The following is a 23680-nucleotide window of genomic DNA, read 5'->3' on the forward strand; positions in this document are numbered from 1 at the left end:
ATGTTTTTTTAATAAAAAAAATTAAAAATTAATTAGGTCTCACCTAAGTTATGAGTCGATTTACCATCTCATTTAAAACTATATTAATGGTCTAAATAAAAATGTAGCTCTGTCTATACGGTCTTCAAATTGTTTTATTATACTGACAGATAGCAAATTAAGATAATGAATAGAAATAATTAGGACTATATATATATATAGATTTTGCATGACTGAAAGGCAACCGTTGTAAACTAGGTAAGCCGACTTGAAAGGATATCAAGAAATCTTTTTGTCGACTATAATCTTTTTGTCGACATATTATAACAATTTTAAAGCCTAGTGGTTTATTTTGCAAGACCTTACTATTTTTTATTCACTACAATGACAATCAACGATTAAATATGCCAACCATTTGCCCCTGTTTATTTTATTTTGCAAGCTTTCATCACGTGGTAGGCGAACCCAAAAAAACTGGAGTTTACACGTGAGCAGCATGCTTTGTAATTAAGACAAGCGGCGAAGGCTAAAGAATTGTTTAAAATCTCTGTATGCTTACTGTTTTTTTTTTTTTTTAATTATTTTTATAAAAAATTAAATTTTTATTTATATTTCTTTGTTTTAAATTAATATTTTTTTTGTTTTTAAATCATTTTAATGCGTTGATATAAAAAATAATTTTTTAAAAAAATAAAAATAATATTATTTTAATATATTTTCTGAATAAAAAATATTTTAAAAAGTAATTATAACTTAAAAAAAAATACTAAAACATTCAATGAAGGATTGAATTTTATACGCCAATCAAACAATTTAAGTAACAAATCTGACCATTCAAATTCAAGCTGGATAATCAGCGCCAACATAAAAAGAGGAACAATGTTGTCTTGGAAAATATATTTATTAAAAATTAAAATATTCAATTAAATATTTTGAATTTTGAATTTATATAGATAGTTTTTGAAATTGTGATAACGGTTATTTTTTAAACTGTTTTTTATTTCAAAATAATTTTAAATCATAAAAAAATTAATTGAAAATTTTTAAAAACATTGTTAGAATGCCTAAAGAATTTTAAAAAGTTGTTTGTGACTAAGGATTTTTGCTCCATTTTTTTTATGGATTCAAATCTTGAGATCATTCTCCACCAAACTTTATTAATTTTTTTAAAATGCATTAAATCAATGTGTAAGATGTATTTAGTTTCAATTGACATTGTGAATTGATTTGAAAATACCCTTATAATTGGAGGAAAAAAAGCTATCCACGTTACATTATAATAAAAAAAATACCAGGTACATAATCTTTATAAAAAGCTTGTTCTTGTGTGTGTTTAAAATAATGGAGGTAGGGCCGCAATTTAAAAGAAAATAAATGGTAAAGAATAAAAAAGCTTTATTTGTATCAAGATATCAAAGAAAGATTTGTTTGTAATTCTTTGAATTCATTTTGCGTTTACATGGAGGAGAGACGAATATAATAAAATTGTCTCCGGACATTGTTTTTGGACATAAGGTCCATTATAAGCCACTTGTCGGGGTAGAAGTTGACTCGCAATCACGTGGATGGTTCATCCAGTGAGGATCTGTGATTGTATTCAGAAACTTTTTTTACTTGCCGCGTGAAAATTAACCATTTATTTACGGGGTGATCTCCACCACCAATATTTTCAGCTTTGTCTCCGCCATCAAATTTAATTAATATGTTAAACTCATAATTCAAGTTATTAAAATAATATAATTTTTAAAAAAAAATAACTTGGTTTAATTTATATTGACCTGTTAAATTCACAATTTGATTATGAACTGAGATAACTCCATAAAAAATAAATCAAAATAAATTATGATACTCAATTTTTAATTACTCATGTTAAACCTAATGTTAAATGATGAAATTTGTGAAAGTTTCAATAAAAAATGAGTCAAGCCAACCTAGGTTAACCCATTGAGCATTATTCCCGGATTATGAACCTGAGATAATTTAATATAAAATAAATCAAGATAAATTATGAAGTCCAATTCAAAATCAAACATAATATTAAATGATAAAATTGGGAGAACATAGTCAATTAAGAAAAAAAAACTAAGTCAATTGGGTGAACACGTCAAACTCGCAACCCGAGTCATGAGATGAGGACAACCCAATAAAAATCTAATTTAATGTTGAATGACATGTGACCTGAGTCATGAGACCGAGAGAATTTCTTAGAAAAAAAAAAAAAGAACAACTTGATTTAACTGAGGTTAAAAGACCAAAAACTGCAACCTTGATCGTGAGATCAAGATTTCCCATAGAAAGCATATCAAAACAAATAATGAAGCTCAATTACCAACTGACATAGTGTTTAATGATGAAATTGGAAAAATAAATTAATTAAAAAAAAAAAACATAAGAAATAACTCGAGCAAACTTGGGTTAACCCATTAAGCACTATTCTCAAGTCATGAGGCTAAAATAACATAATAGAAAGTACACAAAACAAATCATGAAGTTTAATTCTCAATCAACTCAATATTAATAGATGAAATTGAAGAAAAAAAAGTTAATTAAAAAAAGGAAATAAAACCTAAGTCATCGAATTAATTCGTCAAACTTGTGACTCATGTCATTAGAATATGATAATTCAATAAAAAAAATTATATAATATTAAATGATGAAATTAAAAAAAAAATTAAAGAAGAAGAACAAAAAAACAAAGCACTATTTCAATGAATAATATTTGATGAGGAGAGATTGAGACCCCAATCAACCAATCATCCCAATATTAAATATGAGATTGGAAGAAGAAAAGTTAATTAAGAAAAAAAAATTAGTCGGGTTAATCCATCAAAACTGCAATCAGTATCATGTGAGTGTGATAACTTAATAAAAAATAAAAATAATATTGAAGAATAAAATAAAAAATTTAATAAAAAAATAATTAACATAGAAAATAAAAAAAGCAAAACATTATTCCAATAAATGGTGTTTTTGTGAAGAGGGTCACACTAAAACCTTTTTTTTTAGTTTATAGATAATTAAAATATATATATTCATTGAAAAAAAAAAGAAAAAAAGAAAAAAGCAAAGCATTACTATAATGAATAATGTTATGTGATGAGGGGTATAATAAAACCTCCTCTTCTAATTTATAGTTAATTGGAAGTGAGCGATTAATTAATGGAGTAGATATCCATTATCCTTTACGTGCATTTTCTTATCTTGCATTTAATATATAACAATGGTAAAAATTAGAAAGTTCTATTTTTTTTATAGAAACAAAAGAAACTATTTGTTTATATTTACTAATGATATTTTCTAAGGTTTAGCATAGATTATAAATGAATTTGAAATCGAAAAAATAAATAAATTTATAAGACTAAGATAACTCTATATAAAGCAATTGAAAAAACAATTATGAAGCTCAATTCTTATATAATCTAATATTGAAAGAGAAAAAAAAAACTAACTAAATAAATAAAAATATTGAGTTGTTAGAGGATGAAATTGATTAAAAAAATATATATTCAATTAAAAAAAAAAATAAACAGACTCTATCCCGGTTAACTTTTTAAACTATGACTTGATTCATGAAATCAAGAAACCTCCATGAAAAGAAAAATTCAAAAAAATTTGAAAACCAATTAAAAAATAACTAAAAAAATGTGTTGTTTTTGTTCATATATTTTAATTTATCTAATGTTTATATAGTTTTGAGCTTTGTTTCCATTCAATGCTTATTTTTGTTGGTTTTATATTTTCTTGGGGGTTTTCAATGTTTAATTTTTTGTATTGGATAGTAAGAACTTATTGCACGAAAAAGTTCAACTAGACTAGGGTTTTCTTGAAATTCATTGTAAAGCTACCCGTAGATTGCTGGAAAGAAAATCATGCAATTTTTGCTTGTATTATAGTTTTTATTATTGTTATTATTATTACTTTGAACTTGGAATTGTTCATCGATTTTTCTAAAACAATTATTTATCTATTTACTAACTATTTATTTTATGTTTTAGGTGTGCATATATTAAGACACATCTAAGTCCTTAGTATTCTTTGTGTTACAGAGAAGTTGATTATTTTGGAAAATTTTGTTCATCCTATCTTTTTATTTTATTTTTATGTTTTAAAAATATTTTTAAAAAAATTTAAGAGTTTTTTTTTACTTCAAATTAATATTTTTTTATGTTTTCATATTATTTTAATGTGCTGATATCAAAAATGATTTTTAAAAAATAATAATAAAATATTATTTTGATGCATTTCCGAGTGAAAAATATTTTAAAAAACAACCCTAACCATACTCCAAACAGGCTCCGTCTATTTTGCCCATTTTATTTATTAATGCTAGAAAAACCAACTTTGGAAAGGAAATGAACATAAAAACTTGAAATGATTGAAAATAATTTTAACAATTTTTAAATATAAATGATAAAAAAGGAATTTCTCAATAAATAAACGAGAAATCAGAGTATAAAAAATCGCCCATTCATGCTTAACAGCTAATGTGTATTATTAAATTTCCACATACAAAATTTTTGTGTTCTTATATACTACTGATAGAAAAAGAAATTATGTACCGAAAGTTTATAAGGAAACAAAATCAGATATACCATTCCCCTAGATAAATAAATAAATAATAAATTAAACAATTCTATGCAATTTTAAATTACCAAGATCTTTGCCTGAAATCACTAATCAATTGAGTAACGTACTAGATTTATAATCCCATCGTCAGGCTGCACTAACCAACTAATTAATATGATTTGTTGAAAAGTGATCTTGAAAGAGTATTTCTGGAGAAATTAGTATTATTTAAGATTTTCTTACTGCACCCCTTAACCCGAGAAATTTAAAGGCTTTGTATTTTATCCTCTTTTTTTTTTTTTTTTGTAATAATTTGTCAAAAAGAAGTGTTATTTTTATCAAATCTCATTTTTAACATGAATGGGAAGTATAGAATATAGATAGACATATTGACAGCTAATATTTTTGTATCCTCTCTCTCTTTTTTTTAAATATAATAATCATTTTTATGAGATATAAATTATTAAATTAAAATTAAATAAATATATAGGTAATTATTTTTTTTATTATTATTTAGTTTTTTACCTAATCTATATCATTGAATTTAAATTAATAACTATAAATCGTCATAATCTAAAAGAAACGCAACAAGATTAAAATTAAGAAAGAAGAAGGTATACAAGTCGTAAATTAATTCGCTAAACAAATAAATAACCACTTGCAAGTATAAAATTTTCCCTATTCTCCAAGAAGAAAATTATAAAAATAAAAATACCTACCAATAACACGGCTAAAGGGGTTAACGTGAGTTTGGAAGGAATTTTCTATATTTAAACAAATATTCACTTTGTTCTCGTTCTCAACCATCTCATTCTTCAAACAGACCATCATTGAGAGAGAGAAAACTAAGAAAGCCAGAGCTCAGAGAGGGAGAGAGAGAGGGAGATGGAGGATACTGAATCCAAGTTTAAGAGGGTTTGCGTGTTTTGTGGGAGTAGTTCAGGCAAGAAAGCCAGCTACCAGGAAGCTGCTGTTGAGTTGGCCAAGGAACTGGTAATTGTATTTATATATGTACACACACACACACACACACACACACTTCATATCAGCTCACAGATACAATGGATTTCTCCTGGTTCTTTTCACATATTCATCCCTACCATTTAACATTTCTTTCGAATAGCTTTTCTTTAGACCATTTCCAACTTTGGACAATTTCTTCTTTTTTGCACCTCTTTTTTGTGTTCTTTTTTCGCCCTTATCCCTTTCTGGGTCTTAGAAATTCAACTTTGCTCATTGAAGGAGAGATTCTAAAGTTTTCCTTCAATCTTTTGGGTGAATATGTAACAATATTTCAATGTTAATCCTTCATTCAACGCACAATTTGGTTAAAGTTATTATCTTTTTTTATGGTCTTGGTTTTGGCTTTTAGTGCGCAACAAGACACCCTCTTTTTAGATTCTTCAATATTTTCATCGTCTATTTCTTTTGTTTTTGAAAAAAAAAGTTTGTATATTTATTCATTCCATTAGCCTGAATGATTTTGCTTCATGTTTCTGCAAATATACTTCTTTGTTTTTTTCCCCTTCTTCAAGTACTGGGTGTGGGAGTGGTGGTGGTGGTGTGTCTGCAAGTTGCCACAAAACAAGCTTTCAACGTGGGCTTATGATTGTTAGAGAAGTTAGCTGGGGGAGAGAAGGTTTAGGGTTTATGTTAGGCATGAGAGACTGCTAGCTGTAACCTGCCTGTCAGTTGAGCAGCCTTCTTGCATGATCCTTTGTTTTTTTTTCTTTTTTGGTTTTGTAAATTTAATTTCAAGAAAAAGAAAATATTAAAATCTAAATAAAAACAAGATGAATATTCTTTGGTTAATCCCCTGGGGAACCAAACGTGCTGCCTTGATATCATGACTCTTTTAAGCGTGTTCCCTTTGGGCACTACTTCACAAACTCAAACTCCATGATTTTTGTTTATGGGGTTCCCTGCCAGTATTTTTTATCACTCAACGGTCTTTATAGTTTTTATTTGTTCCACTGGAAGCTTGTGATTATTATTGTCATATAATGAATTCCATGGTTAATTTATTGAATCATACTAATGAATATCTTGTGGTGTTGATGATTGTTATTTGTGACACGTGTTAACTGGGTTTGGTTTTCTATGAGTCTTGAAGGTTGAGAGAAGAATTGATTTGGTCTATGGAGGTGGGAGCGTGGGGTTAATGGGCCTTGTTTCTCAGGCGGTTCATGATGGTGGGCGCCATGTTCTAGGGTTAGTCTCTCTCTCTCTCTCTCTCTCTCTCTACTCGATCTTTACATCTTTGGATGTCAAGTAAAAGAAGTCTGCTTCACAAGACAAGCATCATTTTTTCTCATTATAATAGTTACCTTCCCCTTTGGTACATTGAAATGGGGTTTGACAGACATTCTTTTGCTTATTTGTTTATTACTGTCAGTTTTTCCTCTTGAGCCATGCAGATTTCCTAATTTCCAATGAATTGGAATTCCCATTTCTCAAACCTACTCAAAGCCAGACCTCATGGGATCAAATGCTGGTCCAGACAGAAATGAGGAATTTAACAATTTCTTTTCTTAATTTCTTCTTTTGAATCAAAAAGTTGTGTTTCGAACACGTTAATTTTGTAGCTAGTAACAATGGACGTGGTACTGAATTTATTATTATTGGTTTGTGCTTATTATGACCATGGCTAGAGTTCTATTAAGTAAAAGCGAGTTTTTAACTAAAGTTTGGGAAGCCTTTTGAGCAGCCTTGATCATGAGTTGGATAAAGTGGATCTGTTTTGGTCCTTGCAATGTCAGTGTAATGCTCCCATGTCTTCCTGTTAGAAAGAAAGAGACTGAAAAGGTTGGTAGAAAGTATGCAAACTTTAAGGCAGTGATTGGAGCACCCTTCTTTTTCATGAATAGGAAAGCAGTTGCAATTTTGATTCTTAGAAAGACCTCGCTACCCCTGCAGTAAGTAGTGTTGCAAGATTGAAGGCCTGGTGGCAACCAAATTGCTTCCTTAAGATCAATAAAACTCACCGACCTTCTTCACATGCATTATTCTCTTTGAACCTGTGTTGCTTGGATATTGTTCCTGACTTGCAGTTTTTGGATTGTTTTCATCTTGCAGAGTTATCCCAAGGTCCCTAATGCCCAGAGAGGTATGTAAACAAACACTAAAACACCCTAGTAGAAAGCAAAACCTCAGTTTTGTTTTCCATGATCATGTGCTTTGTCTACGTTAATGGCAGTAAAATTATGCAATGATTAGACAATATGATGTCATTGGACACATTTAGTCTGTTTTGTTCTGCCACTGTCTTTGCATTTCGTGACCCATCTGTCGATTCAGCCAAGCTCCTCAATTGTTTATTAACACACTTAAATATTAAGAAGCAGATGTGTGTTTGTTGGCTTTTAAAAGAAGTCTAACACTGTGAAACTGAACGAGGCATTGATTAATGACAAGTACTAAATATTTTGTAATATATACAATCTTTTTGCAGGTAACAGGAGAGCCTGTCGGGGAGGTTAGAGCTGTATCTGATATGCATCAAAGGAAAGCTGAAATGGCTCGCCAAGCCGATGCCTTCATTGCCCTCCCTGGTAAGGATTTGATACGTAGACTATTTTATGGGATGTGACGAACAGTATATGCAATGTGTTAAGAGGTTCTTACAATCACAAATCAAGCATCAAGACAGAATTCCCATGCAATTGGACCTGTATATGGTCATGCATTACAGTAATTTTTCACAATGTCCTTAACTGTGATCTTTGTTAATGCCAGGGGGCTATGGGACACTAGAAGAATTGCTTGAAGTAATTACATGGGCTCAACTTAATATCCATCACAAACCTGTAAGAATCTTTCTCCTACTTTTTATTTTTTATCGAGTATGATCATCTGCGGGGACGTATCCAAATAATTAACGTCCTGTGTTGTTGCATAACAGAAAGTCAAACCATGAAATCATTATGAAGAAAAGATTAGTTAAAATGATCAACACTCTCTTATCCAAGAACAACAATGATTAACACGCGCGAGCTACAATTATGCTTTTCCAAAGGCATCAAAATTTAAATGATTCCATTTTATTAGCAATTGTCTCTTACAAGAAAAACCTAACTAAAAGTATATGCACTGATTTCATCTTTAATTGCTTTTATTATCATTTTTCTTTGCTTGATTAAGAAACTAGCAGAGACAAAAGGATGGGTAACAAACTGAATTTTACTAGAACAATCATTGATTCGCAGCTTAAGATGACAAGCTATGATTATCGCCCATGTGTCAGGTTCATTTGCTTTTATTGGACATTTACATGGCTATTTTCAGAAAGTATCCAACATCTGCGTGGCATGTGTCAAGGGATAAAAAAGAATTCTTAGAACTTTGTTGGGTAGCTTCGTTAACAATGAACAAGCATGATAATCCATTTAATATTTGTACAGCATAAAGAAGGATTAAAATTTCATAGAAATTCGTTTAAATGAACCACAACGTAAAGGTATCTTGTTTATGAAGAAAGGAGTTCAAGGTGCTGTACTTTTTATGTTACTAGAAAATTATCAAACTAAAATGATGGGAATTTAAGACAGTAGTATGCCCTGACCAGCAACTTTCTCTTATTCTTTAGATCACTTCCCCATAACATAGCAGCAGCCGTTATTGTTGCGTCACATGTTTCCAGTTCTACAACTCTTTGTATATCTTAAAATATTTTAGCTCGCCTGGAAGCTTGGAATGTGTCAGATATGTCATGTTTCTCGAGTTCACGGCTGTTTGGTTGTTGCATACGCTTCTAAAGCTAACCTGACGCCATCTTGGTCAATAAATGTTATGGATTGTGATAGAGAAGTAATGCAGCTTTGAATCAAATCATGTGGCCCTTCAATGGATTCACATGGGAAGATTAGCTTAAGATATGCCATCTTCAAGCAATATAATTTTGTATGATGTCCGTATGAATGGGAGAAAGTTCCTAATAGAGACTTAATAAAATGCGAAGGTCTGATGGTCAAAACAATGGTGTTCTTTAATAGTAGGTTAGGTTAATTTGGTATTTAAAATTAAGATGTTTCGGTTTCGGTATCATGAAATGTAGTTTATTAGGGAATTAAGCAGGTGGGTCTTTCATGTTATTTTTGCAGGTGGGCCTCTTGAATGTAGATGGATACTATAATTCGCTGCTGTCTTTTATTGACAAGGCCGTTGATGAAGGTTTTATATCGCCTGCCGCACGTCGCATTATCGTGTCTGCGTCCACAGCTAAACAATTGTTCAGACAACTAGAGGTAAATGCTCCCTTCTCTTGCATAAAACATGGTTTTTTGCTTGACATTTCAGAAGGTTAACTTTTTATTACTTGGTGGATTCACATAACCTAATTATGTATACATATCTCATTGTTTTTTGGGTAACTTTTTGTTACTTCAGGATTATGTGCCAGAACAAGATGAAATAACAGCCAAGTTGGTGTGGGGGGAGGTTGATGATAGACTAACTTGCGTGCCTGAATCTGGGGTTGCCTAGGAATCTCTTTGCTTGGGTATATACAACATGGACTTCGGTTTTGCCTGCTTGCTCAGCGTGATACAGGTATATACGGTCTTGTATACCGTATACAACAAGCTTTGAGAAGAAGAGCTTTTTGGGTTTCTTTTTGGCATTGAGTCAGCTCTGATGTCTCGAAGTCCAATATATATAATGTAATGGAAAAGGAGCTCCCTTTTTCCCTTTTGTGAAAACTTGGAAGGAAGAAATGGAATCAATTCAGGCTTTTTTATAATTCTGTTTCCATCTTTAGACGAGAAGGATGGTATTGTGTATTTTATGTAGTCAAGTTGACCAGATCGAGTAATTAAAAGAAGAAAAAAAGTAATTTTATCTACAGTAGAATCCATTAAAGCTGAACTAATACAATTTGTTTTCCTGTTTGTAAAGTAAATTTAACAGAACACGGACGCACGTTTTAACCATTTTTAAGCATCAGATCAAGCTCCCTCGTATGGCTGGCTAGTGCTTCTGGCATCCAAGTGACCAGATTATCTGAACCTTTTGTCTCTGCCACCCCACGTTTTCCTCTATAATGGCTCAGGTTTTATGAGCAGATGCAGCTCCTGATATTAGACATGACTAAAAGGAACAAGACTACTATTTTACGGAGGGATGGTGACGTTGAAAATAATGGGTGCATGTTCAAGGACTAATTAAAAATAAGATTTATTTATTTTTAAGTTAAACACTTTGTTGAAAAATATTCTTTTCTAGATGAGTGCTATACATTAAAATATTAAAATTTATAAAATCAATTATGAATGAATACAAAATTAATCTTAAGAATTCTTTGATGGAGTTGGGAAAAAAACCAAAATTCAATCATAAAGATTTGTCCCATGTTGGTAAACAATTGTTTTCTTTTCTCTTCCAAGGCTTATATGTATATAGCCTTTGTCCCACATAAGAAAAGATGCAATCCCAATCACTGATTAGAATTCATGATGCAGGTGAAAGTTAAAAATAACAATTAAAAAAAAAACATTATTTTCTATAGGCAAATAGATTATAAATAAATTCACAACTTTATTCTCTCTAAATAATAATAATAATAATGAAAAAAAAAATTATGAGATTTAAAATATCTTAAATAGACTAGAAACTCGTGACCAAGTTAATTTAGAATTACAAATAAAAAAAATATAAAATCTAAAAATAAAAAAGAAAATCACAAAAATTATTGAAACTGAGGCCTCAGCGAGATTTTTAAAATCTAAATATTTGATGGTATGCATAGCAATGCAGTGACTGCTAAAAGAAAAACAACTTCTAGAAACTCAAATAAAAATTTGAGTACAATCCAACTGTCAAATAAAATGTTATTCTTTTGAGCTATTATTTTTGTCTAGCGCAACCAAATTTGTTTTTCTTAAATATGTCCTATTGGTTCATAAATATATCTGTTAGGCCATCCATGTAATCTGTTTGGTAAGATCCTCGTCTAATAATGATAGACTCATATTTAAGTACTTAGAGTTACCTGTTATCGCTAGCCCGATCCGTTTACCTCTGCAAATAATTTTCTTCTTCTCCTATGATTTAGTTTATATCACATGGAATCATCAAAGTTTAAATAGTCGAAACACCCCCTCCTTAGTTCCCAACCAGAATTCAATATCTTCGAGAAAGTATTCTCTTTCATTTTAAAATCAGTTCGTGGAAGATCAGAACATTACGACACAAGGGAGACTAATTTGAAGTTTTCTGCAAGGCAGTGCATCTCGCATGTCTTCACGTCTGGGCATTAATTTACTACGCTCCAATAGTTTCTCCCACCAATAAGCAATCCTCTAGAATGATTCGGATTATTTGAAGACGTTAAGTGACACATTATCAGAGTATCTTTTAGAATATTTGATCTTTTAGGTCATGATAAACCAAATAATGTCCGAGAGGGAACGGCTTCTTGTTCATGGAGTTTTCCATCTTTTTTAACAGCCATTTAAAAAATACAACATCCTTCATAACACGAAACCCATTTTAAGATTCCAAGTCTTCTTTGCAATATATATATATATTTGGATTTGAAATCGAAATGATATATAATGAGCTGCGAATTCAGTTTAAGCTTAAGCTAACATTTGAAAATTGGATTAAATAATATTCCCCGTTTCTCTTTAATTTCAGTTAAGCATGGAAATTAAGGAGTAGTTCCCTCCGTTGTTGTGGGAGATTGGAAACTAAAGAACCATATTTTAAGGAAGCCGTGATTCAAGCTTGTGTCTACGAGGCACATGATCTTCTTTTGTTAATGTGTGATTGCATTTGATTGCTTGCGTCTAATACAATCTTTCTTATTAACTTTCTTTCTTACTATTTAAAAAAAAAAATTATTTTTTTATTTCAAATTAATTTTTTTATATTCCCAATAATATGCTAAAATTAAAAAAATATTTCATTTTAATATATTAAAAAAAAATCATTTTAAAATAAAATTACTACCGAATTCCAAACACAAACAGTCAACCATTGCATGGTCACCTAATTGAAGGCACTTGGTATTGTTAATTACAGAGGACAGGCATGAAAAATAGACAATCCACCAAGCAACAATTGATGGATCACAGCCCGGCTATCAACAATTGATGGTGACATTGCGATGATAATATGGAGAAAACATAACACATAACACCCAGATTACAAAAATGGCATTGCCTTGAGGTGTGTTTCCATGCAGATTCCTTTGAGCTATTATGAAATTTGAGCGATGAACTCAAAACCATATTTTATTCCAAAGTTTGCAAAGGACTTCGGCAATGGCAAGCTGGCTAAGCCCACCCAAATCTCAGTCGACTGAAAATGAAAACCAACGGAGTTTTTGGAGTTCGGCGGGTCAGCGCATGCACAACCAAATCTCAACCCGCTGAAAAGCATCCCCATTCTTGATGCTTTTGTGATTCATTCTGTTGTGATTGTGTGTTGAATTGAGATAGAAGCTGATTATACTGCCCAGGCACCCTAGAATTGGGGATTGAAATGAAGCCATTGTTTTCGCAATATCATTCCATTACAAGGAAAGAGAAGAGCAGAGAGAGAGAGATTCCTGTCCAGTGAGCTTATTCCGAAAATTGCTACTCAAGACTCGCATGTCTAAAAAGACATTACACGATATATAAAAATCGTTTACATCTCCCTAATTCACACTTCACAGTGATACGAAATTCGCGATGCAAATGCTAACCCCCCTCTATAATGCGGCAAAGTAATCCTTGCTCAGTTTTGGGTCAGGTTTCATGGACTTTTCACCAGGCTTCCACCCAGCTGGGCAAACTTCATCTGGATTTTCTTGCACGTACTGCAAGGCCTGCACGAAAATGCAAAAGCAAAAAACGATTAAACAGAAATCAATCAGAATGGGAGAACATATGCATGCCCAAAGGCACTTTAGATCTATAATAAAACCAAGTCTTAATTTACAAAATCTTCCGATTTTAGAATCTTGTTCCCTGTATTTGTGAAATCACCTGGAGTGTTCTCTTCGTCTCGTCAACACTACGCCCAATGGCAAGGTTGTTAATGGTGGAGTGTTGGATGACTCCTTCTTTATCAATGATAAAAAGTCCTCTCAGAGCAACTCCCTGAAATTAAAACCATAACTAAATAAATAAAAGGAATGCAGAGGCAAGGGCTCCTCCTCCAAGCAGCGTGCAGAGGCTGAATGGCCATGGTGTTTATTATGAGAACCCTTTTCCCAACATTATCAGACAACGGGCATTGACTTCAGGATCCACAGGACCACGAAGAGAATAAACAAGACAGCCTGATTCCCGTTCAATAGAGAACTAAATGTGCATGAGACCTATGTCACAATAGTTTAGCTTCGTACTGAATCGTGCCAGTAATAAATAGAAGACAACTAATGCATGGATGTGTGCATGTACACACATTAAAAGAATCGAAGGGGGTTATTGTGTTCTTTTAGAATGACTAAAAATAAAAAAGAGCTCCTCGTACCTGATCAGGGATTAACACTCCATAAGATTTTGAAATGGATTTGGTGACATCGGAAATCAAAGGATACTTCAAATCTCCAAGCCCACCAGACTTTCTATCTGTTTGGACCCAGGCAAGGTGCGAGAACTGCACAAAGAGTATCATGGCATAATCAATATCAATAAACAATTTCTGATTTTTAGTCCAACACCAAAATCAGCTGTGATACAGCAAATGGATAGTGGATACTTCCATTTGCTGTGATCAATATCAATAAACAAACTTAGAAGCTAATTTTGTCCAGAAAATCAGCTGTGATCAATATCAATAAACAATTCCAGTTATTAACGCAAATGTTTATGTATTACTAGAACAGACAAAAGCTTATGGAATACTAGCCACTGAGCAGTAATGACCCAACTTGCTACCAAAAAGGTTGCAATTGCATTATATGAAGATTATAACTTCTATAGCCAAATTCAATAGATTTATGACAGGAACCAAAATTGAGATTCTTTACACTAATTATCCGTTCCTATTTTCTTCTTCAACCAAGTCCAAGTTTTGTCCATCACAATATTCACTTCAGCTGAGCAACTCAGAATGCTGTGATTTTAGTCATACAGTTTCAAAATACACGCAAAGGCCATGCAATTTTCTCAGTTGTTCTAGCAAGGAAGGCCCACATTATTTCTGTTAAGGAAACCAATACATATACTGATATACATACATGCAAAATCACCGCAACCAAGCTTTAATCCAAGCAAGCTTAGGATGGCTACAAGAATCCTTTCCCCCACCTCACAGAAACAAAAGTTTTCAATGAGATTATCTAGAGACATTATCTAAATGTGTGTGCTGTGTGCGAGCCAGATCATCAAATAAAGTTGAAAACTTCAAGTGAAGACATAAAAACCACCAAAGTTTCAGGCCGAAGTCATACAACTCCTAGGATTTTGTTTCTTGATTTTGAAAAAACAAAGGAACATACCACACTGTCGACTGAAACACCCAATACTTCTGTGTTTATCTGCTTGAATTCCTCATAACGGTCACTAAAAGCAGTGATTTCTGCACACAAGTGGGACAAAAAAAAATTGAAGAACAATTAGCATCCACAACTCATTGAAACTTCAAATTACATTTGCTGAATTCAAAACAAACCTGTGGGACAAACAAATGTGAAGTCCAATGGATAGAAAAATAGAACCACATATTTCTTCCCGATATATTCAGATAGTTTAACCTGAAACCAAAATTACCAAATCAAACTAGAGTTTAAAATAAACAACAAAACATGACCGCAATTGCAAGGTGGTAACAAAATAAATTCACATTCATTAAAAGAATACAATTTTCACAAAGAAACCTGAATAAAACTTATCTCCACTAGCTTGATTGACACATTATCATCGTTAATCAAGTTAACAATTAACCAGTTTAGATTTTACAACGACCAAAGCAGCAATTAACCGTTTTTTCAAGTCCAAATTTTACCAAACAATACTTCAATGTACATTAAGAAATTTAATTAAAAAGGTCGGTTAAAAAAGGAATGACAATAACTCCTTATATTCAACAGCATTGTCTGCACAAACTACCTTAATAAACTCTTGATCGAAAACAGCCTCAGCCTCGAAATCCGGTGCTACGTTTCCAACCAATGGAAGTTCACTCTACACAGATGAAAACGAAAGCAAACCTAGTTAGAAACTAATTATCAAACACAAGAGAAGCATTTACAAAGAATTACTATAGAAATGCAAATTGAAGGCATAAAAATCATCGATCCAATCTGAATTATTTATTTATGTTTGAACTTACAGAGGCTTTGACGACGAAGGACTTCGCAGAATGAGAGCCGCGGGTCAGGGAAATGGAACGGAGGACGGGAGATTGGATAGATTTCCGTGTACCAGAGAAGGAGTTGGGGAGAGTTAGGGTTTTAGAGAGAGGGGTGGCCATGGATTTGGCGGCAGCGATAGAGGAGATGAAAGAGGTAGAAGTAGCCGAGCAGGCCATTTTGTTTTAAATTTTTTTTTGGGGGTGGAGGGAGAGGGGCGGAGCGGAGGGCTCCTTCTCTTGTAGGTGTACGTGGTGTCTGGGTGCGGGTAGCGGCAAGCAAGTATAAGGTGGAAAAATGATGAGTGATTTGATAAAAACTAAAACTAAGTCATAGTATAGAGATGAGATGAGAGAGTAAACCCAAAGGAATAATAGATACTAAAACTAAGTCATAGTATGTACATTGTGGACTGTACAGGGTAGGGCAAGTGGGTTACCTGTTCCTTACATTTTGGCCATCTTAAATGCAGAAAGTATTAGAGGTTATGATAAAATTTATTTTTTTAATTTAAAAATATTTTTAAATAATATTTTTTTTATTTTTAAAAATTTTATTTTTAACATTATTACATTAAAATAATTTAAAAAATATATAAAAATTTTAATTTAAAATAAAAAAATTAACATTTAACCATTTTTATTTGGACCGCACTCTCAAATAAGGACGAAATATATAACGAGTTATGGTTGTTATTGGTGTAATGTCTATTTTAAAAGTGTTTTTTTATGTTTAAAAATTATTTTTAAAAAATTTTTAATTTTTTTAATTATTATTTTTATAATTTTGAATTATTTTATGTGCTTATATGAAAAATAAATTTTAAAAAATAAAAAATATATTATTTTAATGTATTTTTAAACGATAACATTTTAAAAAATAAATATTGCCACAGTACCAAACATTATCTAATTTTGTCATCTCATCTTTCATATATTTTACTTTTTCATTTTATTCTCGTCTTTTTTATTATTATTATTATTTAAAAACAAATTCAGATATTGTTCAACCAGTTTTCAACATCACGAAGCAAATAGTTCCCGTGCTTTTATAAAACTCTAATTAAATAATAACGTTAAAAAAAAAAAAAAACTCACTTATCAACCACCAGCCAAGGAAAGCTTTCGAAAATCTATTAAAAAAATTTTAAAATATCTTATAAAATCATAAGCATGTTAAGCACAGTAACTCCTGCTCAAAACAAAATAGAACATAACTGTATGATAAACACTCGTCTGTCAATTTTTATGGATATTTTTGGAAATAAAATCTATTAAATTTGAAAAAGAAAATCAATCAACATTAATAGCAAAAATACCATATATTAGTTGAAAATGGCAAAATGTACTAAAAGAGTAGTTTGTTTTGCATGAAAAATGTTTTCTCATTAATTATTTTACATGAAAAAATCTATGATATTTTGTAAGTAATGATATAAAAAAATTGGTGATAATAAAATCATGATGACGTGTCGTGTGTTAAGATAATGGTAGTTGTGCTGCAGGGGTGATGATAATAAAGTGATGGTAGTGGGATGAGATTTTTTTAGGTGAGAATAAATTGAGTTTTTAGTTTGGGGTTCAAAAATCATATTGTTAATAAAAAAAAATGACGTGTTTAGTCAAAATAGGAAAAAATACACGGATAAAAATATGAGTATGTTTTTTTGACTATTTATTTTAATTACCATATAATTAAATAAAATTGAATTTGAAAATATTTTATTACCTTTGTTTTTTCCTCTATTTCACAATTTATTGTACATATGTTATTGCTAACTATCATACTCTTGTAATATTTGTAATATGCGACTTATAAAATATTTTTACATCTATTTTTTACAAATCAAAATTTTACTTTATTTTGTCTTATATTTTATCACACATGTGCGGCGTCGCGGCGATCATCCGTCCTCTCAAGAAAAAATATAATTGGTATATTTGAAAAATGTGAAGAGACAAGGAATTCTTGTCTTTTATTAGTGGATAATTTGAATGAGAGTCACCACCTAATATTCTGGTTATTAAAAACCCTAACTAATATCAAACATTAAGTACGGAGACTGGTTGCGTAAAGGGAAGATATTAACACCCTAACTACACCCTACCTAAGGTAAGCTGTATTTTTTTATTGTATAATAAAATCTAAGATCTTGTTGTGGTTTCTAATTGTTGGTCATGTATGTCTAAGATTTAAGAAAATTCCTCATCGGTAAAGAAGGTTCTTATCTTAATGGGTAAAAAACCTAAATATTTATATATTGTCAACAAAAAATACCTTTTTAATATCGGGAATATATTTTACGTATAAATTCGTAATCCCTGATACTAAAGCAAAACAAAATAGAATTTTTGTTATTTTTAAAATTTTAGCAAATGTTCTCTTGACTTTAATAAACTGGTTAGTAAAGCCAAAATGCATGCTAAAACATTATTTTTTGTTCGTATGCACAAAAATATTTTTCAATTTTTTTTTATGAAAAACCAGGTATTTTAATACCGGATTTGTATTTTTTTAAAATGACAAAAAAAAAATAGACTAAGATTAAACAAAACAATGTAAAACAATACACGCGGGGGAATCACAAATATTGAAAATATCCTTTTCTTTTATTTTTTTTTTTAAATGAGCCGGACTCGGCCTAAATGCATGGGCTAGGCCAAACCTCGCTCAAAACCAAATGGGCTGGTTACTTGCTTATGCACAATAACCAGCCCCCTCTCTATTTGTTATAGAACGTGAATTATTCACGTTTTGCATGCAAATGCAAGCAGGGACAACAAGAGGGAAAATAAACGAGGCAACATAAGGGTACTTGTGGTGGTGTTGAGGCAATGCTGCTGGCAACAATGGTGCTGTTGTTGCGGTGGAGGGATTACGGTGACAGGTGGTGCTTCTCTTTCTTCTTCCTCTCCCTCCTTTGTTTTTTCCTTTTTTTTTCTTTCCTTTTCTCTCTTCTTTCTTCATTGTTCTCTCTCTCGATCTTCCCCCTCTATTATGCTCTCTCTTCTCTTCTCCTCTTTATGTTTTTTTTTTCCCTATGTTTTTCTCGTTTTTTTTTTCTTTCGGTCTTCAGACCATTCTCCCTCTTCTTGTTTTTTTTTTTTTTTTTTCCTTTCAGCCCCCCACCCTTTTTTGTGCTCTTTCTTTTTGTATTTATAGGTAAAACAAAAGGGATAAAGGCAAGGGCAGTCCCTATGCAGCCGCCTCAAAAAAATCAACAAAAGGCACGTTCCCTCTGTTTTTCACCGCTCCATGGTAGGCCACAGGTTAGAGTTTATGCAAGTAGCTATGGTTAGCGTCTTTTGATGTTTAGGAGAGAGAGGAAAAAGAGAAATGTCAGTGAAAACAGGGAACAAAACTTTCTTCTTCCCTTGTTTTCTACGCGTCCAGGGAAGAAAAAAGGCTACAGTGCCATTCAAAATGTTTTTGACCATTTTATGAGTGTTTTGACATCCTTTTTTCACTGTTATATTTTTTAATAATATATTTTGATTTTTTTTTGAAGAGAGAAAAACAATGTGAATTGGGGAATAACCCAAAAATGAGTTATAACATATTTTATGCTCACATTATGCCTTGAGGAAATTTTTAAAAGTAATTTTTATTTAATTATATAATAATAAAAATGAATATTCACAAGTTTTTGAAAAAATTAAATTTTACAGAAAAAATGTATTTCTTAAGTTGAAATTCCATGTTTCTTATTTTTTTTGTTTTGAATTTTTTTAACTAGCAACATTTAAAATCATAGATTATTAAAAAAATATATATATATATATATATATATAAATATATATATTCATATAAATATCTATAATTTAAAATGTGAAAAAAAGTTATTTATGGAGGTAAAACTTCCATCTCCTTATTAATTTATCTTTTATTGATAGCATGTTCTTTTAAACAAAAACTTGTCATAATCTAAAAGTGCAAGTTCCAAATAAAAAAAACGATATCTTTATAATTATTTATCTGGTGGTACAAAAAAAAAGAATGGTTAATTCATTAAAACCATAAAAATAACAAAAAAAGTATTTTATTCTCATTAATGCAATTATTTTACAATTTATTAAATATTAGAATCATATATAATTATTAAAAAAGTTATTGCATATATAATCATAAAAGTTCTAATATCATTTAAAAAGAATGTTATAATTGGATGAGTTTTTAAATAGTATTTTAACTATTAATTTAATAAATATTTATTTTAAATTCTAAATAAATAAGATTTGGACCTAGTGTCCAAGCCAGTTCATGTTGCTCTTGTCCTCTCAATATTAAAAGAAGAATTGCAGTGGACACTAAAAAATCGTTTTTTACTCTTAAAGCTTAATTTCTTAACTTATTTTAATTAAAACAAAAATACTTATAAACACATTAAAAAAATTTAACTTACTTTATTTTTAACACCAAAACATCATAAAATCACCATAAAAACACAATGAAATTGAATTAAAAAAGCTTTACCTGTTATGTTTTTTAACATGGTTGGCAAGCAAAACTACCATCGTTAAAGACTCCAAAATGGGTGTCATAACGCAAGGCAAAAGAAAAAACATGGCCCGGGTCCAGCTAATTTATGGGCCCGAAACCAGCATCGTGCAACTGGCACAACTCAAATGATCCAGTCCATGGTGCTAGGCCTGTCTCTGTTCTTCATGGACAAGCCTCCAGTCCCAATTCTTCTGATTCCATCCAGCTCCTGTTCTTCATCTCCAAGTCATTTTATCAAAATTTCTTGAGCCTTATCCACCACCATCTCCCTTGAACCAAAGAAAAGCACTAGCATTACCATCCCTCACAATCAGCCATGTAATGTAACCCGACACGATGCAAGACACACTCCTCCATTTCCTCTCCAACAACACCAGCAACAAATCCCCCCCATTTCCTTATCCCAAATCACACAATTTTCTCTCATCGTCCTTCCATGATTATTTCTCCCCACTTTCTTGCCCAAGAAACCTCCATTTTCCCACTCTTTCCTTCAAAACAAACACCATTTCCCTTCCTCTTAAGCCCCGCAAAACACCAGAAATCCCCTCCATATCCTCACACCCTACCCCTCCACCACCATCCAATTCTGAATTTCAAGAAAAAATGCTCTACCTTGATTCAATAGGCCTAGACATATTCTCCCTCATAAACAACCACCGTCCGATCATCCTCTCAGCCTCCTTGCCAAACATCAAATCCATCATTGATTTACTGACCTCCAAGAACTTCACTCCACGAGAGTTCCGCCGAATCATCTCCATGTGCCCGGAAATCCTCAACTCCACTCCTTCCACTATCACCCCAATCATCACCTTCCTACTCCACGAAGCCCGCGTCAGCGGCTCCGATTTAAAACATGTCATAAACCGACGGCCCAGATTGCTCGTATCCAGCGTCAAGCACTGCTTGCGCCCCACTCTCTATTTCCTTAAAAACATTGGCCTTGAAGAGGTAAAAAGACACACGTATCTACTGTCTTGTAGCGTTGAAACGAAACTTTTACCGAGAATCCAATACTTTGAGAAAATTGGGTTCTCTCATGAAGATGCTGTTTCCATCTTTAGGAGATTTCCACAACTGTTTAATTTCAGCATTGAGAATAATATTGAGCCCAAGTTGAATTATTTTGTTGTGGAGATGGGAAGGGATCTGAAGGAATTAAAAGAATTCCCACATTATTTTTCTTTTAGTTTAGAGAATAGAATTAAGCCTCGACATCAATGCTGTGTTGAGAAAGGTTTGTATTTTCCTCTACATACATTGTTAAAGACAAGCGAGGCGCAATTTGTAAGTAGGATTGATGCTTGTTATAATTCTTCAGTTCCTTTGAGAAGTTCTCCTTTGTATTCTGTAAATTGTGACATTGATTCTTCTACTAGCACAGAGTAAATTTATATTTGTATGGTGGATGTATCCTTGGATTGCTGTGTGGCTAGATGGTGTCACTGCCGGTATGTTACTGTCAGCTGTGACAAAAATCGTCAATCCCATAGATTTTACGTAAGAAGGTGTTTGGCCGCCGTTTTCGATGAAAATATCATAACTTTTCTGGCTGTGAATTTGCATCTTTATGTTATCTATGCCATTTAATTTTTTCTATTAGGAGCCTTTTATTAGAATAAGTTTGATGAATATTGTAATGCAATTGAAATGGTGTCTTCTTTCTTACATTGCACATATAATCTAGTGTATTATACCGGACTAACCTTAATTTGCTTGTGAATCTACATGCTTGTGGCAACTTTGGCTTTTTCCATCTAGCTGTATGTTGTCAAATTTGAATTGCCAGTAAGCAATGTTATCAGGGTTTTTTTTTTTTTTTTTTTTTTTGGTATTGTATGCCTTGAAACTTAAGATGGAATCCCTATGAAATTTGAGTTCTTTGCTCTTTCGATATATATAAAAAAGAAAGAAGCAAGGTACGCGTCATGTTTGTGGAGAGAAAGGAGAGGACACTGGTATAGGAGTTGGTGGTAAACAATGAGAGGGCCTAGTTTTCACAGTTATGACTTTTCATTAGTTGTGTTTTTTGTTTTCAGCCATGGTAAGCGACTATGCTTTTGCAGCATGTGGTTTTTTTCAAGGAGAAAACTTGCGTGGTTATTTTTTAATTAACATATGAGAGTTTTGTTGGACTTTCGCTGATGGTTTTCCCTTCAAAGTTTAGACTTCTTTACTTGTATGGTGTCGAGATAGGAATTCAATTTGTTAAATGACATGTTCTTTGCAGGGCCAAGGTGGACCGAGCTGTATTCAGTTTCCAATTTAGTCGCCATGCATCTTGGCATTTCGAAATCGAAATCTACCCGTCTTTTGCACGAGACCTATGCAACTGGCTGCGCAGGATAACTTGATTTGCTATTTCTTCCGTTGATATGTTCCACTGATTATTCCTCCCAGATATGGGTTTTTGTGAGATAGAATCAGCCTGTTCCAGAACAAACCCTGAAGACACTCGGAGCAGTGTCGCCGGTCCTTTTCCCCCATGGCATCACAACCCCTTCATGGCTTAACTCAAATCAATGCACGGCTGAGCTAACCAATGATGAGCATGCTAATCGTCAGTGAATTCTCTCTTTGCTCCCCGTAATCCTCGTTCAACCGTGCCCATCAAACCATAAGCAAAAAGAAATCGGTTCTAGCTAATTGAAACTGAATTGCCTGTGTTTTATTACGGGTAGTTTGCTTGTTTAAGAAGAGGTTTCTTAGGTTGACGAGACTTTCGATTTGGAATAACTCCAAGCAATTGCCGCTTTAAGACTTCAGACGACGACGAAGAACAATGTCACTGCATCCTTGACGGCAAATGCTTTTGTTTCTGAAACAGTACTTAGGAAACCGCCGGCGTAATTAACGAGGGTGAATGCACATGAAGATGATGAAAATAACGTGAACTGATGATGCTTGTCAAGAAAGAAAAATGTAAAATTGTTACCAAATTTGCTAATTGTCAAATAACCTTACCCGAACACAGTCATATACAAATTTTAAGCATCTAATTTTTAGTTAAGGGGAGTATTGATATTTTTTGTGTTTTTGTCAGACCAACAAAATAAAAATTTAAAAAAAGATTTAAAAACTATTTTAAAATTATTTATGAGTTTCTCGTATGTTTTTTCCATTAATTTCATTTAATATTGGGCTCAGAATTCGTACCATAAGATACAAATCTAATATTAAAAATATATATTTTTCTTTGAAATTTCAAAAACAAGCAAAAAATTTTTTTTTATATATTTCAAAAATATAAGAATATGTTTTTGTTTGTGGGCGTACGATCAAATTCTAAAAATCTTCATGTATATTTTTATGAAAAATAAATTGCCTTTTTTATCATACTTTGAAAAATAT

General features: G+C 32.0%; 3 protein-coding genes across 3 annotated transcripts; 2 read left to right on the forward strand and 1 right to left on the reverse strand.

Annotated features, from left to right (window-relative positions):
- The first annotated feature begins 5361 nt into the window (after positions 1–5361).
- LOC118027958 (cytokinin riboside 5'-monophosphate phosphoribohydrolase LOG7) lies at positions 5362–10282 on the forward strand. The gene is made up of 7 exons (XM_035031471.2): positions 5362–5538; positions 6659–6756; positions 7621–7651; positions 7997–8096; positions 8281–8351; positions 9645–9788; positions 9931–10282. The coding sequence occupies exons 1-7, from the start codon at positions 5431–5433 to the stop codon at positions 10024–10026; spliced, it is 648 nt and encodes a 215-aa protein (XP_034887362.1). The 5' UTR covers positions 5362–5430; the 3' UTR covers positions 10027–10282.
- A 2732-nt stretch (positions 10283–13014) lies between these two features.
- LOC118027961 (2-Cys peroxiredoxin BAS1, chloroplastic) lies at positions 13015–16181 on the reverse strand. The gene is made up of 7 exons (XM_035031475.2): positions 15808–16181; positions 15585–15659; positions 15148–15229; positions 14975–15054; positions 14005–14130; positions 13515–13628; positions 13015–13354 (listed from the first exon to the last, which is right to left on the reverse strand). The coding sequence occupies exons 1-7, from the start codon at positions 16003–16005 to the stop codon at positions 13238–13240; spliced, it is 792 nt and encodes a 263-aa protein (XP_034887366.1). The 5' UTR covers positions 16006–16181; the 3' UTR covers positions 13015–13237.
- A 4408-nt stretch (positions 16182–20589) lies between these two features.
- On the forward strand, positions 20590–21738 carry LOC118027963 (protein SEEDLING LETHAL 1, chloroplastic-like). Its single transcript, XM_035031476.2, has one exon. It carries the CDS (start codon positions 20663–20665, stop codon positions 21716–21718), a length of 1056 nt encoding a protein of 351 aa, XP_034887367.1. The 5' UTR covers positions 20590–20662; the 3' UTR covers positions 21719–21738.
- Positions 21739–23680: the final 1942 nt, after the last annotated feature.

Source organism: Populus alba, chromosome 6 (genome assembly GCF_005239225.2).
Source record: "Populus alba chromosome 6, ASM523922v2, whole genome shotgun sequence".
Taxonomy (NCBI): Eukaryota; Viridiplantae; Streptophyta; class Magnoliopsida; order Malpighiales; family Salicaceae; genus Populus; species Populus alba.